The following is a 20,472-nucleotide window of genomic DNA, read 5'->3' as shown; positions in this document are numbered from 1 at the left end:
TCATCCACTCACTCATCCACGCCACTCTCCGAGATCTGTGTGCCGCCATTGTTGTGGAAATGTGTGTATAACAAATCAAATGACATCTTGTCCAGGAACATCCGTGCATGTGTTGCAAAGCTCATATTACAAAGGTTAAGGGGAGTTAGGGTTGGAGGGTGGGGGTGGGGGTGGGAGATTCACAACCTGTCCATAATCTATAGTTGTGCTCTCAACTGAGTGCCATTTCATGTATTTGTGCAGCAAAGCGAGAGCGAGAAGCAGTGCTGGAAGCCCGTGCTCGTGGTGGTGACGGAGAAAGACCTTCTGCTTTATGACAGCCTGCCTCGAAGCAAGGAGGCCTGGCAGAGTCCAGCACATACGTATCCTCTTCTAGCTACGCGGTGGGTTCATCTTCACAGCAACACGATCAAAACGTGCCCGTGAGGCTCCACTGTGTAAAAGTTGATGGTTGTATGTCAAAGATTTATACTGTACAAAATTGAATGCCCAAAAGGTGCTTGTGGTTTTGAAAAGTTCCGCGTACAATGTTCTTAAAACTATCCCTGGTCCTCTTTTTTTTTTTTATAAAGCAGCATAATTCTAATAATGCTTTATTCCGCATGTATTTGGGTGGAGAATATGAGCTATGGAAGTCACACATCTTTGCTGGTCATAGCATCTACTGCACACTTTGCCAGAGAAGCGTTTTCAGGCTCATAATATTTACATTTACGTGAATGTGTGTGACGTTTAACATGGCGATAACGCAAACCTGTTATAATGCTTCCAATTTTAGACCCATTTTTATCCATTCTTGTATAAAAACAGCTCAGGAAGACTCCATCAGTGTCATGTTAATGAGATGTAATAACGCGCATTGCCACTTGTTTATTAAAAAATCAAATCAAGATTAATTCACTCAGGTAAGAATCTCAATAAGTAACTAGAAAAGATAGCCTGTAAATCTTTTATGACTAAAATCATTCGAGCCTGGAACAAATTCATTCACTTTCCTTTATTCCCAGTGAGAAAATGTATTACAACGAGAACAACGTGGAAGTCAGCTAACGTTTGTCTTTGCAGATTCCACTGTGTATTCAATGTGAGTTTTTGTGTTCCTCCAGTCTGGTGCACTCTGGGCCTGACACGGGTTGTCCTTACTCTGGCACCGAGCTCTTTTTTGCCACTCGAACCGGCACTCGCCTTGGAATCGAGACTCATCTTTTTCGGGCTGAAACCAGCAAGGATTTATCCCTGTGGTCTCGACAAATAGTCAACGGCTGTCACGCATCAGCCGAGATGATCAAAGAAGTCAGTACTAGTGAGTACAGCTACAGTACATCACACTGACACTGACATAAATGTTTATACACAGTGCTACCTTGACTTAGAAACTTAATTCATTCTGTGACTAATCTCATAGCTACCTCGATTTAACTGTATATCAAATCAATTTTCGACATCGAAATGATGAAACGTTGTGAACTAAAAAAAAACATCAGTTTTGGACGTACATGTGTTTAACTCATTCACTGCCATTGACGAATTTACTTGTCTTTTCATAGTCCAGCCATTCAAACCCAGGAACTTATTCATATTCTTTTCAAATTTTTTTCAAACGTTCGGGTAAAAGAGGGTCTGAAACGGTCTGGTGTCTCAGTGAATGAGTTCATAACAAAAACTAGCATTGTGTTATAAAATATAAAACTAATAAAACATAAAAGAATGTAAAGAAATAAGCTTGTTCAATTAAATGTGAAGTAGGCCTAAAGTCATACAGACACAGCCGTACAGTTGTGTATTTGTGTCAGTCACGATGCCTTTAGTGAGAGTGTGGCCGAGTGAATGTCATCAGGAGGTTTGACACCAGCTCTGGTTGGCCAGTTTTCATGCGCTAACCTCCGCGCAATGCTCCTTGCGAGTGTTTTCATTATGTGTTCTGTTGCTTATCCCTTCAATGGAATGTGCCTTTTTTCCCCCACTTTACTTGAGTGCCGGCTAGAGTCTGACATTTTTTCGGGAATCCCGTGCGATTCCCACGGGATGGGAGTCAACTTTACCTTTAATCATGGGATAGGGACGGTACAGGAGAAAAAGTTCACGGGAGCAGTGGGACAGTCCATCAGGAAGAGGGGGTGGCAATCTGTTTTGTATCTTCCTTTTAATGTATTTTCCTCCAAAATGGGAGTGGGAGTCATTCTGAATGGTAGCAGGACGGGATGGGAGCCGTTTTCACCAGGATACGATGGGACAAGGTTTTCTTCTTTTTTTTTTTTTTACTATGGTCCGGGACAGGACGGTACAGGATTTTTTTCCGTGGGAGTGGGATGGGACCGGAGAATCCGCTCACGCGTCACCCTTTAGTGCCGGTGAATCTGAACCTCACTCGTACATCAATTTATGGCTTGCAGCACAAAGCAAAAAAATAAATAAATCAACCAAGCAATGGCTCGCAATTCCATCCATCCATTCATTTTCGGAACCGCTTATCCTCACTAGAAAAATACGTAAATTGGGGCCTTTGGAAGTCAAGGTACACCTGTATATTAGAAACAAAAGCTTGTTTAAAATTGACGTCACATTCAACGGAAACTATCCTCTGTAAATATGAGACAAAAATGCATTAGGCTGGCGAATGTGGAAGTACCAGGATGGAATAAAACATGCGGCACAGGTCACTGCGCTAGATCCTGTGACACTTCCTCAGATGTGTTCAAGCATGCTGTAGCGGCGCATATGCTGAGAAAGCGACGGTACGCATAGCACAAAGCCTGAAGTGCTGTGAGACTAAAATAAAATTTTAAACCAAGCTCATGAAGCAGAATGTCAACACAAACGTCCACAGGAGCTAGAAGAGTGCCATATGGAATACAAGCTATTTATAGACGAGAAGGGCATTTTTCTGTGTTTGTAATTGTGTATTTACTGTCAAGGGAATTCCAACACAACCCCCTCCCCTATCTCTCTCGCTCGCTTTGCCTCCCTTTTCTCTCCCTGCACAAAATGTCCTGGGAACTGCACGTCTCCCGCGGGTGACCGCCCCCACTCGTTCCCCTCACCAGCCCTAACTCATCACGTATTGCCAAGTTTCACTTCAGACCCCCTCGTATCCAGCAGCGAATTTTGCCAAATGCCAACTTCACATCCTTTTAGTTAATGTCACTTCTGCATCATTTGTCACAACCTAGCTTTCCTACATTGTGTTTACGCTCACTTGTTCAACAGGAAGTGTTCAGTCACATGTGCAGTTCGCAAATTTAGATGCCTAAAGATGTATCGAACTCATATTATGTGTATTTCATGCTTAGTTGTGGGCAAATGTGATGTAAGCGCCATGACAAAATGTTGTCTGGTCTGAGTGTTTTTCAAACTCTGTGCCGCGGCACACCAGTGTGATATTGTCAGCTGTGCCGTGGGGAATGATCTCATTTGTGTGCATGTGAGGTCTAGCGCCTGGCAGCGTCATCCTGTAGTTGCTACATTGCAGTACTCTTCCATACCAGTAGGTAGCAGCAGCAGCAGCAGGTAGCTAATTGTCCTTGTTTAGAGACAAGCGTAATTAGTGACGCATGTTTATCCAAACATGTTTCACACTGAGTATCAATCTGAAACATTATAAAAATACTTTTTTCTTTGTGTTTATTTAATTCCTCTTCAAGACGTTATAATATAACGTCATTCTTCAATGTTAAAAAATGCTTATAAACAATATAACACTTATATTGTTAAAATAAGCTTTTTTTTTTCACAATTTCAGCTGGTGGTGGGCCGCGGGATTTTTTTTCAATGAAATTAATGTGCTATGACTCAAAAAAGTTTGAAAAACACTGGTCTAGACAGAAGGACATGCTTTGCAGCAGCCTTAGAATCGACAGGTGGTTTATTTTTATCTATATTTTGAACCTGCTTCTATTGATTTTTTTTTTGTTAGTTCGCACAAGGACAGTGGGGGCAAAGGTAAAATCGCATATCACTTTTTTTTTGTGTGTGGGAAATAACTGCAGAACAAACAGCTGTTTATTCAAGATAAGTTGCATTCATGCATTATTTGGTAAGAAATTAAGGAATATACTCTCTCATGATAAATAATTAATCGGGTTGCCGGTCCTCGTCTGGAAAAAGTCCTTGGCAAAGTATGTATATTTTAACACAATGTGAAGCTGCAGGTCATTTTAGGAAATATAATTTAAATAAACTGAGCGGATAGGTGACAAGGAAAGCTGAGGCAAGCTGGAACGGTCAGATTTTTTAAAAACGTCGTATGCCTTATAGTGCATTAAAAATGTATTTTTCTAAGAGTGGAAGTGAAGAATTACCATAATTTACCTGCTGTGATACCTTAAGTGCAGAACGGCGGGGTTCTAAAATCATCAGTGGGTAACTATAGTTAATGTCATTTTCAAGCTCAAACATGACAGAAAAACTCAAAGGTGGTTCCATTAAAGGCTTTTATGGTCTATGCATATTGTTATGCTTATCATCTGCCTATATCTACAGTATGTTTCACTTCAGATACTCTCTTCATTACTAATGTCACTTCACTCTTTATTATATACAGCATCACCATTTTTCTCGCTCTTTTACCCACCATCAAAGCGGAAGAAAAGACTGTTGATGCCACCTGAAAAAGTCTGTCTCTCTCTCTCGCTCTCTCTCTCTTTCTGTGTTCGAGTGTGTGTGTGTGTTTGGCAGCCCTGCTCCGCCCACATATCAAAGGTCTCTGGTCCATGGATAGAGTTTCAGTTTTAATCTGCAACCATGCACTGAAAAAAAAGATCCTTTGGATTCACTTTATTCCAAGTTCAGCATATTCCAATGTTGTGCAACCAATGTACATCACATGATTACATTACAAATTAAGTTAATTCAAAGGATTTTTTTTCAGTGTTGAGGATTAATATATCAAAGTGCACCTGGCACAAACCACTAACATTTTTATATTATACACACTGGTCCAAACGCTGGAATATGAACTTTGTCAATCATTTTCACGAAATATGGTAACCTCCCGTAAAGTATGTGAAGCTTCAGATGAGGAATGTTTTTTGGAAATTCGATTGTCTACTGGATTAAGAATGTGAATAAAGAAATCTGGGGAAGCTCATTGTAAGAATACGTGGTCAGGCAGCACAGGAGTGCACGCTAGGTTTTGGCCACACTTTTTTTGTTAGATTTAAGGCTGTCGCAAACGAATCTTTTTGAACTTGATTAACCTGTCGATTATTCAATTGATTACTCTGGGAATCAAGCCAAATCGAGGACCTCTTGTGTAGGCTAGTAGGCATCCATTAGTACAATTTCATCCAGTCACACTTTGATTATAATTTCTGTTTTACAGTATCCACTACACCGCAGTGCTCAGTACTTAACTATACAGTACTACAACTATAGTTTGACCATTTGTCATGTGTACTGCATTTAACAGAGCTGTAGAACCACTAAAGCAGATTTTGTCAACAAAACGACCTGCTCAATATTAAACAAATGATGGAAACGTTTAAGATTGAAGGGGCGGAGCTGGTGCTGGTATCCAAGCAACTGATGAATTAGCCACTCATGCTTTTGACGTAAAAATTGAAGGCAGTGGTATAATCAGAAACAATTGCAGTTCGGTGCTCAGGAGTGGGCTCTCTATTTCTCTCATAATGAAATGCAAATTGCCAGACCTGACAAAATGGGTATAATTGGCTGTGGCATTAAGTCGTGATTGTGATTGTGAGCAAAGTCTTTTTGGTTTGTTATTTTTTAGTGATTTTATTATTTTAGAAAACAACTAAAAACTGTGTTTTTTCATTCAGGCTACTCTAGCCAAAATGGGGGTCACTCATAAGAGTGTAGATTATTGCTGTTCGATTTTGCCTAATAAGAAAATCCCGATTATTTTCTCTCAAACCCGATTTTACGATTACGATTATGATTTCTTTGTAAAATAAAAAATAATAAAAAACTTAATTTTTCTTTCTTTGAACTCAAAATGCCAGTCAATTTAACTCAATACACACAGAACAATCCATTGGCATTTTACTTACACAATCGACTTCAGATCTGTTCTTAATTAAACCACTAATGAAATAAGAAAGTGCATATACCATCTGAAACGAAATCATCAACATGAGAGAAGGTAGACAGTCAAGTCTGTAAACCAAACAGTCTGTCAGCAAGTCATTTTGCCAACCAGCTAGTGACTAGCCTTTCACCTTTCTCCCTGGTCTTACTTAAACATAAATCAATGATTAGTGCAAAACTGTCACTCAATAATACAATGCACTGTCAAGCTTAAGTACGGATGCAAAAAATAAAAATAAAAAGAAGGTAGCTAGAAGCAGGACCAAAAGCTTGGTTTGGTTCTCGTGCGGCCCGGACCTTCGCCAGGACCACCCAGGGGTGATTCTGCTGGCCTTCAAACGAAGGGGCAAATCCGGCGTGTTGCTTCAGCTTTTGCTCCCCAGAGCTGGATTTCGGCTCATCTGCCACATATGCGTTGTGGCGGGGATCCCAGATCGTCAGCTTTTGCAGGTCGACCGCTGCATCAAAGTTAAGCCTTCATTTTCAACATTGTTATATTATATTGTTCAAACAAAATTGGAATCATTAGCTCACCGCGATTCATCCTTCACAAAGCCACTGGAAATAGAAGTGTAATTCTGTCCAACCGCAGGCCAGCGAGAACTACGGATTTCACGACACCGGCGCTCATGGGAAATGTGGTTGACTTTTGGCAAACACTACCACTTTTGTCCACATGGCGCTGCCATAAGCAACAAAAACTGACATCTTACATAGTGTTGCTTTAAATGAAAAAAATTCCAAATTGTGATCAACCATTAATTGATGCACATGATTGGTGAACAGATGAGAAGATGGATTTAGTGCGGGCGTGGGAATTTCCGCTCCTCGAGGGCCGGTAATCCGCATGTTTTATCCTGCATGTCACCCTGCTGCAACCCACCTGATTCAAATGGAAAACAGGCAGGACACCGGCCCTCGAGGACTCTAATTGCCTGATATAGTGTGACTCTATATGAGGTTTTACTGTCAACAAAAAAACATCCTAGTCGTCTGACTAGGATGTTTTTTATGACAGATGCTTAGACAGGCTGCAGGGAGCACTAGCACACATACTTGAATGAGCACACATAACCATGCAAATATGATCTCCCTGTACACACGCACGCACGCACACACACACACACGCACACACACACACACACACACACACACATGCATACGCGTCCTTTGCTGGCTATCAGTAAACAATGGCAAGATAATAACTTGCCTCTGGCTTTCAACCCCTTCTTCGCCCAAACATGTAGCTCGGTAGAGGAAATGATGTCAAGAGAAAGGCGCTTATTCTGTTTATAAAAAGAAAAAAAACATGGGGTCTTTGTGTTTGTGCCAAGACCGACGTCAAGACTTTCAAATAATGGGACTTCAATGTAGCCTGATCACACTGAGGGACAATGAAGCCGATGTGACAAAAGCGCAGCAGTTGTTATGTATAAATTACGAAGCAAGTGAAATGCTGTTAAAGATACAAAAAAGTAGTGCTGCAGAACAGATAAATCATGTGGAATGGTTCGTATAGCCAGCAAATAATCAGTCACTGTTAACGTGACATAACAAATAAGCAAGGATCTTACAGGATGGAGATGAGCTTGCATGATATATTACAAGATAGATTTCTGTTAGCTATGGTTGCTTCTATGAAGTAGTTGGACTACTGTACAAATCAAATGGGCATCCAGCTCAACCAATCTTCTTTAGCAGGGCATTCAACTCAAATTTAAAGAGGAAGTCAACCTAAACATATTTTTTTCAAGAATATGTTCTATGCAAGCCCACTAGTTGAAACAAGGCATTGTGATAAATATTGGGAATAAGAGTTAATCCACTTGTTTTTTGCCATCTCTGGCGGTGGCCATTTTGTCATGAAATGACATCACAGCTGCTCAGGGCTCAGGTAACGACCAATCACGGCTCACCTTTAGAAATCAGGCGAGCTGTGATTGGTCATTACCCGAGGCCTGAGCAACTGTGATGTCATTTTCAGTGGACAGAAATGACAAAATGGCCGCCCGCCAGAGATGGCTAAAAAAGGGTGGATTTTGCTGCTTAACTCATATTCCACAAAGGCAATATTTATCAGAATGCCGTGTTTCAACTAGTGGGCCTGCTGAGAACATATTCTTGAAAAATATATGTTTGGCTTGATTTCCACTATAAAGACGTCCAGTTGGAGAAAGCTTCTTGAAGCAAAAGTCCAGAAGATCTTAATGTGTAACTATTTATCGCGATACAGTTTATATTTACACGACACGGCTTTCTGTTGTCGCACCCTCACGGTATACGTACACGACGAATGCGTTCGTTCATTCAAGTGCAGTATGAAGAGGCTTTTACATTTTAATGTTTTTAGAGTGCTCATTTATTGTTCTCGTTGATTAGCTGAGTAAGGTCAAATAAATCGCTTTACGCCCATGAAGTTGGTCTCTTTCATCATCCAATAAACCACTACCGTAAAACTTCCAATTGCTGCACCACTTAAAACAGAAGCGCCTGAATCTTAACTCTTCTCGCCAAGAGCCAGCAGGGGAAGGTTCCAGCAAACCCGCAAACTTTATGAAATAGAGAATGGATGGATGGATGGATGTGCAACACAAGATAAAAAGGTCATATGCTTTTGAAACCTAGATGTCAAATACCCCTGAAGTCATACAATTTGGAATTTGAGTCCCGTTTTTGGGATTTGCCTCCGAAGCCGCTCAAAATGTTGGAGGCGGGGGTCATTACAGGTCTCGCCGTACCTGACGAAAACCTCATTTCAGCGGGCAACAAGATATCAAAAGAGCGGTGAAGCAACATTGACAAGAACATAATATCAGACTGGTAGTGTGCATAATTTTGTGTTTGTATGCTGTTTTACAGTTGATGTTTATTCTAAAATATAATTGTTGACACCCTCCCATAAAGAATTGTCACTTGAAATATCTTGAACCTTAGAAGATAAAATACTGCACCGACTATGAAACAAGGATCAGGAATGTTCATTGCAGCAACACGGAAATAAAGACAGATTTTCCATTAATTTTCTGTGCATTTAAATGTACTTTTCTTTTACTTTTACTTTTCCACTCATTTTGTTCCTTGTGTTTCATAGAAATAATTGTGTTAAATATAATATAATTCACGGAGAGTTTTTTATTTTTTAAATTTTTTTTTAATGTTTTAGGTTTTACTATAACAGTGACTAACCAACTTTTACACTTGTATGCCCATTGATAATGTTACTTTAGAAGCGGTCTGGACAGTCAAATTGATCACTTTCATTTCCCTTATCCATGTTGTAATTATTTAGCCTAAGCTCCGTATTCATTTTATGGGGGCTTTTCTTTAAATCTAAAATCCTTGAGATTTCCGTTGTCCAACATTATGAGCGCTTGTTTATTGGTGGCCAAGGTTTCTTAAATTACTACAGTATTAAAGGCTTATTTCCCTTGGTTAGATTAAGAACCCAATTTATTTTTGAAGGTTTTCTGACACAGATTTGGCTGAGGTTGTTGTGGTGAAAAGTTGAATAAGTTAATTTTCCTTGTCAACACGGCATAAGTCATTCTTCAAATCCTCGTGCATTATTGTCTTACTGTATCTCAAAGCTACATTTTTAAAGATCATAGCGCATCCATAAGATTATTCATTTCCCCATAAACTCTTGGTTAAAATGTACACACTTAAATCTAGATAGTGTGTGCTGGAAGAAAAGCAATCCTATATGTAATTTTCAAAAAGCATAACATAAATGTACTCCTTTAGGACAGGCTTAGCTCCTTATCTCATCAAAATATATTCATTTATGAGCTGATTATGCTTTTATTCTGTCAACCACAATTTACATGGAATACAAAAAACTCCTCAAATAATGAATGCTATAAATTGAATCTCTCAGGTTGTCTTTACCTGGGTCAGGAGTGCCGGCTGGTGATCCACTACGAGCAGGGCTTCTCCGTGTTGGCGGAACCCAAACTCAGAGACAGCGAGAATGGAGAAGAGGGGCGACGCCATACTCCAACCAAAAAACGAGTGCTCCTGTCCTACGCTTACGAAAAACTGAGGATGTCGTCGGACGATGGCGTTCGGATGCTATTCCTGGACTTTGGAGGAAAGGAAGGGGAGATTGTGAGTGTTTTTCTGTCTTTTAGACAATTAGGACTAATGATGATGTATAGGCAGTGTGCAACAGGCAGATGACATTATTTTGATATCTTTATTGTCTCGTAAAGTTTCATAGAATCGTCTGATTCGAAGCAATAGCATACAGTCACATTTGTGACTGTGAAAAGAGGTCAAAGAGAAAAATAAAGTGCCGGTTAGGCCCTAAGCTGTATTTGATTGGCCTAAGCTAACCGTTAACCGGCGATACTTTGGAAAATTGCAGCCCACCATCACAGAATAACTCATGAAAAAAAAAATCAACTGTAGCCAGAGGCCTCTCTTGTGCTGTAAGACTTTTAATCAGGTCCAATTACTGCGTAACAAGTCGAGGTTGCTCTTTTTACCAAGCAGTCAGGAGCAATTACAGTCAAACTTAAAAAATCATCGGCACATGTGCCACTGCCTTATGAAATGTTGGCATTTTCATTTTGGAAACCGTCATTTTTTTTTTTTCAACCCCTGAACAACATTTGATTACACTATGAATATTAATGTAGGTTTCAGTTGCAAGACTAACAGTTTTTAGAAAGACAGCAGTGAAACTGCTAAAAGGGACTAAATTAATTACCCTCTTGGCTTATAGGATTTAGCTAATGTAAATTGAGATGTTCTGTTTGTATAAAAATGTCTCACCATTTACAGTGCAGTGTAAATGAAAATTCTCTGTTGGCTATGAGGAGAGATTTTGTTGTCAACACGACTTCATCAAAATCCCAAGGCACTTGTGGATTTGGCTGATGGCTCATTAGCTCAACTTTTGAAAGACAAATCTGCTGGGCTTTTTCCTTCATCATGTTGAACTTTCTGTCATTATTTGGCACAGACACGGTATGTTTCTAAATTTGTCTCGGCACTTGACTGTTTACCTTTCCCGTAGAGACATTTGGACTGAACCAAACCAAAATAGTCATCTGAAAATTTGTCTGCATATGAGCTATGTTTAAAGGATGCGCAAAAGAGAGAACAAGTTTGTTTCATGCAGTATGCAATCATCAACATACTACAAGTATTTTCACTTACTGAGCACAAGTAAAGTACAAGAGTATAGATACAGGGGCTCCTTAGAATGCACTGCAGTCTATCACTAACCTATGCTAACACAAGCGCAGTATTACCACTGTAATAATGTCCATTTGAAATTTTACTGCAGATTATCAATAAATTGTAAACTGTTTCATCCCTACCTACTCTGTAAACAAACATATTAGTGCCCATTATTGGAATATGAGTAATGAATTAATTAAATAATAAATTAAAAAGTATTTCCCAAGACTGGCCAGTGATTTAGTAGTGTTTTGATCGCAAATTGTCAGCAGACTGGTGTAAAGGTGTGGACTAGTGCCTCTAAATTATTTTTGTTATGAACCCCCTCCAGGAAGATTACAATATTTTGCATCCCCCCAACTCACTGCTGCAACTATAAATAGTATCATTTGTCTAAATTGTTGTAAGTACACTTCTACAGAGGATGTACTACTCCTTGCGCACTCTCTGACAATGAGAGTGCAACTGCCACCTGCTGTAGTGGATGTGCCATTACTTTATTTTTGTATGGGAAAAAAAGAAAAGAAAAACTCTGGGGGCGGCCATTTTGTCTTCTGTCGACTGAAAATGACATCACAAGTGCTCGCAACGACCAATCACGGCTCAGATTCAGAAAAGAGGTCAGCCGTGATTGATCGTTGTGAGCATTTGTGATGTCATTTTCAGTCGACAGAAGGCAAAATGGCCGCCCCCAGAGATGGCTAAAAACGAGTGCATTTTGCTGCTTAACTTATATTCCACAAACGCAAAATTAATCAGAATGCCGTGTTTCAACTAGTGGGCCTGCTGGGAACATATTCTTGAAAAAAATATGTTTGGGTTGACTTCTGCTTTAAGGAGGACTGATGTAGACAGACTATAATTAATGCGACGTGGTTTACTGGAGAAAAGCAGTCATCATCAAAGTTTTATTGGAGCAAGCAAACAGTGGTTTAAGAGGGAATTTATAGGTTGAGGCTTCCTTACAAGCCTCAGGAAAGAAAAAGTGAGTCATAGATCCATGAAATGTCCCATTGTTAAGTGAGGAAGAAAAACAGATTTTCTTCTTACACATATCCATACTAATTTGTGCTGCAATGGGAAATGTTGACCTTTTAATGTCATTTTTACACTTAGTCAGGATATGCCTGTTTATTTTCCTTCCTTCGTGTTTCATGTTACAAGTACAGAATGTCACTGTATCTATTGTTCTCCTGCAGCAACTGGACCTCCACTCGTGTCCAAAGCCAATTGTCTTTATCGTCCACTCCTTCCTCTCCGCTAAGATCTCCAGGCTGGGCTTAGTGGCCTGATCGCAACCCCCGAATGGATTTCCGTTGTTGTGTGTCCACATCGCTGCAGACCACGTGCAGAAGACTACATTCAGTCCGAGACCCAAGCTGATGGAATGTAGCCTCTCTGTGGTCAAAGTAACAATGAAGAAACACGTTGAGAGCTCATGGTCATTTTTGAGCTGTGAAGACTGAACACTGACGTCAGACAACACAACCAACGAGCGGACTCGAAGCAGATGGATGGATGTGATGAATGTGAGAACGACCGGGCATTACTCACATATTCACTGCTTTGGTTTCAGGTAGTATATTAGTAAATTGATTTCATTTACCGGTACTAATTGTATCTAATTTATTCATAATCTCTGTGAAAACATTCAAAATTTCTCTCTGTTTTCTTTTTGTACTGTTAGCAATGTTAGCATTTCTCATCAGCCATATACAATACACACATGGTTACTTTCGGGTGAAACTTAAAGGGAAATCAACCCAAACATATTTTTTTCAAGAATATGTTCTCAGCAGGCCCACAAGTTGAAACACGCCATTCTGATTAATAGTGCTTTTGTGCAATATGAGTTAAGCAGCAAAATCCACCCGTTTTTTGCCATCTCAGGGGGGCGGCCATTTTGTCATTTCTGTCCACTGAAAAAGACACCACAACCACCCAGGGCTCAAGGAACGACCAATCACAGCTCGCTTGTTTTCTAAAGCTGAGCCGTGATTGGTCGTTACCTGAGCCCTGGGTGGTTGTGATGTCATTTTCAGTCAACAGAAGACAAAATGGCAGCCCCCAGAGATGGCTAAAAATGAATAGAATGACACTTATTCCACAAACGCAATATTTATCAGAATGCCTTGTTTCAACTAGTGGGCTTGCATAGAACATATTCTTGAAAAAAAATATGTTTGGGTTGATTTCCTCTTTAAGGATAAACCTAAAATGCACTATAACCTTTACAGGTTAAATTAATTTGACCTTCTGTAAACTTTTGAATGCACGCCCAGCAGTTCAGTGACTTGCTGTTCTCCAGCTCCAAGGAGCTAAATGGCAAAATTCACAAAAGATGTTCGCTCCATGAAAATTGCAGAAGACGTCCGCTCCTATTCGATCCTGTGACTTTTCCAATCTCTCTGCATCACTGTTGCAACTTGCTGATGACACTCTGTGACACTCGAGGCAATTGTGAGGTGTTGCCTTGGTGTCATGATGTCCAAATGTGAGCAGCATCTTAAAATAGCACTTCTATGTGGAGCAGGAAATGCACTGGTGCATTCTTGGATCAAACACCTTTTGTGAATTTCACTGTTTAGCTCCTTGTTAGAGGGCAGAAAGTTGTGCAAAGACTACTGAAATACTCAACAGTTGGGCGTTTTAAATTTTACGCAAGGTCACATTCAGTTAACTTATTTTTTATACTGCATTTTAGATTTATCCTAAAATTTCCTCCAAAACCCAAATATCTGTAACCTGTATGTTTACTGTATATACATATTTTCCCAGAATAGAAAACTCAGCTAACTGAAACTACATTACAGTATTGCTTTAAAATTTTGCATTCAAAAACCAACTGTGCTATAAATTACAGTGTTGAAACTCAAATTATATTTTTGTAGCTCCAGTGTAAAACCGATTATGGTAGCTATAGTATTGGCAACTGTTTTATGATAAATCCAGCTGTGTTAATAATACAACTAATCATGCATGCATACACACTAGCCATCTTAAAATGAGGACATGATTGTTTCTCACCACCCAAGTACAAGCACAAATATCGATGTGACATTATCAGAGTCCCCATGGAAATAAGTAGCTATGCTAAATTTGAGGACTATGTAAGATTTGACCACTTTACTGTCATCGCTCTACTGGTCATAAATTTCAACTGCTCTTTTTAGACGGTTCTTAAAAGCATAATTTTTCTGCTTTGGGAGCATTAAATTCAATCCCATGAATTACTGTATCTATTTCATTCTGATCCCAAGGTCATCATGGTAGTTACTTTGTCAGCCCTGAAAACGTTTATTTTCCTTCAAGTGACAGCCAGTTGTCAACATCTCATTCAATTATGTAATGTAAGGTGGCCTGCATCGTTATATTTTTGTTTTAACACACGATACTGTATATGTAACTGAGTGCTCTAATGCAACAAAATCCACCTGCTTACTCAAAATGATCTTACAAAAGAACCTCCAAAATCAAACATACAATTTGGAGTTAAACAACAACAAAAAAGAATCCAGCAATACTTTGAAAGTGCCACTAGAAATCTCTCGGCAAACACCTTCCTACTCCCCCGCCATGACGTATCAGAGGAATGACTTTTGGTTTATTTGTTTTTAGTGTTATTATACTTGTATTTATTTGTCTATAACAGTCAGAACTAACATAAGTATTATATTGCCAATGGTTTGAGTCTGAACTACATTCATTTAATAACAGTGGCTGGTTTTATACTGCATGGTTCAGGTGACACAATTACAATTCATATTTTTGTCTTCTGGAAGCGTAAACGCAATCATATCGGTTATGTGTTACTTGTAATGTGCCTGGATACAGTCAAAGAAATCGGATAAGATGAAATCAGAATTGGTCACTCGGTGCAGTGTAAACCCAACCAGTAAATTATGTTGTGTAATTTTTAAATTGGAACAAAAATAGTCACTCAGAGGATTTTGTTGGGCTTTGGAGGTACAACTATATGAAAAATCCACTATATTATAATTTAAAAAAAAATATTTGGAGGGACGCGTGTTTAACAGGCAGACCGTTGGCGGTCTAGTTGAACATTTTCACGGTGGCCACCCAAGTGAGATTTCACAGGATCAAAAAATCTTTGTGGCAAACCTCAGTAAAGTTCTGCTATTCATGCAACCACTGCCAGAGGAATGAACATCTTGAATTCACCAAAAGTAATAAGACAGGATACTGAGGGGACAAGCCGAAAGGATCACAACAACCATATATAAGTATTGCTTGTAGGTCTTTCGCAATGAGGCAATCAGGCATTAACGCAAAACACTGCAGCCACGTCGTTCTTGTGCCTTGGAAATGGGTCGCTTTGGGAGGAATACCTCACAGGATGAACGCGGAGCAACATTTTGTCTCGGAAGGACATTTGCCGCATGAGCAGTAGTCATTTGATGTTTGAGTTTTCACATGCTTTTTTTTCCTTTTTGTGTACTGTGAATGATGATATCGCAACATGATTTGTGTCTTGTTCAATCGATCGTTACACATTATGAAGGCACTGCAAGAATTGTATAACAGCAACAATGCCACAATCACAAAGTATGGGGTGAGATTTTTTTATGCTGCTTTAGAATAATGCCTTCATTTGTCATTCTGAACAACAAACCAATGTTTTTAACTCAATGGATGCACATAAATTACGTATTTAAAATGGATTACATGGTTGTTGTCATTGTACTGCTTGTCTCATTTGTGATTAATGCTAATCTGTCAGCACAAATACACAACAGAACACTGAGGTTGTTACCCATTTGAGGTTAAGGAAATATATTTGGTCACACAATACAAATGTACTGAAGAAAGCTTATGGTAAAGCAAAACTATACACTTATTACTTACAATTTCTACGACTCACAAATATAGGGAAACATACAGATACACAGGTATGTGATTATTATACTGCCCCCGCTATTCGCGTGGGACTTGGCCAGCCTGCGCACAGCAAAGATCCATGTACAAGTCATACACAGTGAAATGCATTGGGGGATTTTTTATTTTTTTTATTTTTAAACAAACCCAAATAATTCTCAACAAAGTCACTAAACTTAACAGATATTGTGTATGTAATGTAAAAAATGATGGTTGAATTCCAGTCATCCATCCAACTGTTTTCTATCCTGCCTAGCCTGCTCAGGGTCGCATGAAGATGGAGCCTATCCCAGATGACTTTGGGAGAAAGTCAAACTACACTCTGCGCTCGTTTTCAGTCACAGGGGACACATGTAGAAACGGACAGCTTATTCAGTCAGTCTCCAGTCAGTCTCTTATAATTATTTAATATATAAGTCCCCTATATAGAGAGATAGCAATTTTTTTTTTCACACATTTTCAACATTTACGGTACAAAATGGACTGCTACTATTCATTTTACACTTAAAAAATGTACTTAATTCAAGATTTTACCATTAAAAAAAAGTTTTCTTTTTTTATTTTTATTTTTTTATTTAAAAAAACAACAATGTTTTACCTGAACCAACCAGCACTTTTCTATCTTCGGTACTGAAAACGCTTTACACAATATACCGGTACCTCATTTACCTACTGATGACACAGCATCAGGAGCAACTGTGGGTTCAGTGTCTTGCTCAAGGATACTTAGACATGGTCACAATGGCCGGCGGTCGAACCCACAACCTCTGGTACTGGAAATGACCACTCTCCCACTGAGCCACGCCTGCCTCAACAAATGGTAAAATACCGGCAGCTATGGTTGCCAAAACTCGTTAAATTACAGTAAAACAATTTCTACATTTACGGAACAAAACGTTTATTTTTCACGGAAATAAGTATTTTCTACATATTACCGCTGTAAAAATTAAAGTTTTGTATTATTTCTTGAAGTCACGGTAATCAAAAGTATTTACGACGGTGACATACAATTTTAGATTTTATGGCTTTTGATTGTTGCTATTTGACAGTTTTTTACCATAATCTTTATTAATTTTTCTTACAGTGTAGACTTGCATTTTATTTCGATTGTTAATAATAACACTGGTAAAAACAATCGGCAAGCCTTGGCTATCTGGCCGATGTTTGAAGGGCCATAATCGCTGATTCAATCGGCCGGCAGATTAATCGGTCAGGCTATACTAAATATATTACCATATTACATAGTACATTTATTACTATATTAAATATTATTATTTTGAAAACCTATTATGCTAGAGAAAAAATGGCAGCTTTGGGATCAACACAAAAAGTTGACTTGTATCTCTGATTAAAAAGAATTATAAAAATGTGTTGACTGATATATTTTTCATTATTAATAATAGTATTAGTATTGCTCTATCAATAATAATCGTATATTTTGAAAAACAAATTAATAGATAGTAATAGGAATTTAGTTATTGCTGATCTATTCTTAGCTATTTAATATTGAAAATAAATATAATAATACACATTTAAATAAATATTTCTTTCAAAGGTTAAAAAAATATTCCAGTATTATAATGTAAAATATATATATTCAATATTTTGTATTCATTAGAATATTTATTTAAAATACAAACAAACACAAAATTCTAAATAATAAAACAAAGTCTGTATTTTCTGGGTTTAAAATGGTGTATTTCCAAGTATTTCCCAAGTGAAATGCACCCCACCTTGCTCCAGACATATTTCCTGAACACAACAAAGGATTGAGGTGTCTGACTAGTTTATTGTGGTATGAGTGGCTTTTAGAGTGATTTGTGATGTTTATTTCTGCCCACTCAGCAGAAAAGATTCCTGTGTCTTGAAAGAGAGGAGGCCTAAGAATAACTTTGTGCATAAATGGGACTCTGACATTGTTTAGCGGTAGTTAATGAGCTAGCATCCGCACTCCCAGACATTAATGAACACATTTGTGTGGTTAAGAAACTTTACACACTTAGATTGTTTACCACAAGATTTATGATAATGTTTTTAACACTATGAATTAAACCCCGCTTCCTCTGTGGATCATAAACCATAATAAACAAACACATTTTCTGTGACGCGGTTTTTGTGCGAGGGCTGATACACAAATAAATCGTTGAAAGTCCAAGCATATGCACGGTCACTGAGCTTTCCCATTGACTCTGAGAAGAATGGCATCAGTGACACATTGTCCCCTCTTTGTTTTGGCTGCAAGCTAGATTCATTAGCAACTGGCCACAAAAGTTTGAATCGATTTTATGGCGAATCCAATGGCCACATCCAGTAAGGCAGATGCGCTGACATATTGCTTTGAAGGGGCCACACGGTTCAACGTGTGTCTACAGCAGAAATGAAACCAAAGGCGATTTTCATTTTAGATGTCCAAAAGGATTTCTTTTATGAAACTGATTCAAATGGCTCTGTAGTTGCTGACACAAATATAATATGTTCCTCCACACTTTACATACTGTGACCAGTGATAGTCTAAATGCACGATTTGAGAAAATAAACTTAATGTCCGAAATAGTCACCAACATTTATGTTGACATCTCTACTTATGCCCACATCAACCGCTGAAAATTCTGGTGTGATCGCCCAATTTACGGATTTCATGATCATGGTTTTTTCCTCTCCGTACAGGCGCTCAAAGCAAAGCTTATGTCATTTCATGAAGAAAACACATCGTCCATAAAATACCAAATATCGGGGTAACATTTTTAGAGGTTGATGTGGGCATAACGAGGTGTCAACATCGCCTACATTTTGGTGATTGCAGTATTCTGAAAAATTAATCGACGTAAGCTTTTTTTACGCCTACCGTGAGTTTTAGACTGCTACCCCAAGTGCCGGTCCTTAGACCGCAGTGTCCTCGCCTCTCGTTATTTACAAATACAATTAATAAATGTTTTACAGACATGTCCTGCCACTAGGGATGTCACGATATCCAAGTCCCGCCCATAGGCCGGTCCTGCAGGCATATAGGCCAATAGGCCTCTGATTTTAAAAGGGCTTCCGTCAGCAAGTCCTTTGACGGACCAGTCCGTCACATAGACAGAATGCCCAGCTCTGCATATGAAATTATAACTATGGTTAAGTATTGTTGTAAAACACAAAATGTGTACTCTATACACTGTATTTCTATTTATTACATGGCAGTACGTGGTGGGCGGCTGTTTTTTGCTGTCTGATAATCCGGACATTGATTTTTCGCTTGTGTGAAAGCCTCTGTGGATTTTGATTGGCTACATAGTGAGACGTCGCCACAAACCAGTGATCGAGACTAACAAGGCCACTGGTGAAAGTGTTGGGGAAGAATCCCCCCCAAAAAATAAATCACAAGTAGGTGAATTTGCAAATGATGAATAAAGATTAGGGAGTTAACTGCCGTTTCCTTTGTGTCTATGTTTTTGACAATGACAATGGTTTTCACAGGGTGTTGTCAGCCAATAAGCTTGCCAGCTTGCCATTGTGTCATGTCTGTGTGATTGCTCAGTCTAATTAGCTCCACAGTTTCTTGTCGGGGGTTTGGTTGGTTTTATTGTTGTGACTTCATGTGTCCACGTATACGTCCATCAGTCGCAGACAATACGTGTAGGTGGTGTTTATGCGCTTGCATGTATGCATGAAGTGCTTTTTTTCTTGGCTCTCTTATTTGCATTCCTCGCACGCCTGTGACAGGTCCTCACAGGTTTTAGTTTGTTTGCTTGTTTGTGTGTTTGCATGCGAGGGAATGAGCTATGCTAGGCTTAAGACGGCAGGAGGGAAAGAGGGACCCAACGGACAGCATTGGAAATTGGAAAGTTTGGAAAGGTAGTCAGCAAGATGAGAGACTGACAGGCCCAAAGAAGTTAGATGTTTTCAGGATTGGAGGAGTTGCATTGATTATTCAAACTAGATATAATTGCAAACAAGGTGCTTGCCCCCTGAGTTTACATTCCAAGGCTTCCGCTTTGTTAAAGGTGCTCCCTCTTCTGCTTTTATGTTGTACTGATGGGCAAAGAAAACAAGAGAAATGGTTTGAAGCAAATGAGACTGAACATTGCTTTTATTTCATACTGAAAAAAATGTTGTCCTTAATCCAAAAGCTTCCAAACACAGTGCTTTTTAGCTTCTGGCTAGTGGACGTCATTGCTAGCGAAATGCTTTTGGCAGAACGTCAACATTTTTAACTAATCTGAAATAGTATCATGTATGCTCTTCAAATGGATCCAAAGCAATGATAAATGCCAGTATTAGCATTTTTATAGCATACATACTGTATATAACGTATAGTGTTACACAGAGCTGGGCGTTCCGTCTATCTGACGGACCGGT

At 39.0% G+C, this 20,472-nt stretch overlaps 1 protein-coding gene across 1 annotated transcript in view; it reads left to right on the top strand.

Annotated features, from left to right (window-relative positions):
- sntb1 (syntrophin, basic 1) overlaps positions 1-13,172 on the top strand; it is a 36,291-nt gene extending 23,119 nt beyond the window's left edge. The window contains exons 5-8 of the mRNA XM_086037851.1: positions 244-383; positions 1,107-1,303; positions 9,926-10,155; positions 12,435-13,172. Coding sequence (XP_085893977.1) covers positions 244-383; positions 1,107-1,303; positions 9,926-10,155; positions 12,435-12,527 — 660 coding nt within the window. The 3' untranslated portion in view covers positions 12,528-13,172. The remainder of the gene's footprint in view (positions 1-243; positions 384-1,106; positions 1,304-9,925; positions 10,156-12,434) is intronic.
- Positions 13,173-20,472: the final 7,300 nt, after the last annotated feature.

Source organism: Filicampus tigris, chromosome 8, assembly GCF_054856515.1.
Source record: "Filicampus tigris isolate MCC_2025a chromosome 8, RoL_Ftig_1.0, whole genome shotgun sequence".
NCBI classification, from domain to species: domain Eukaryota; kingdom Metazoa; phylum Chordata; class Actinopteri; order Syngnathiformes; family Syngnathidae; genus Filicampus; species Filicampus tigris.
This window is presented reverse-complemented; position numbering and strand designations above follow the sequence as displayed.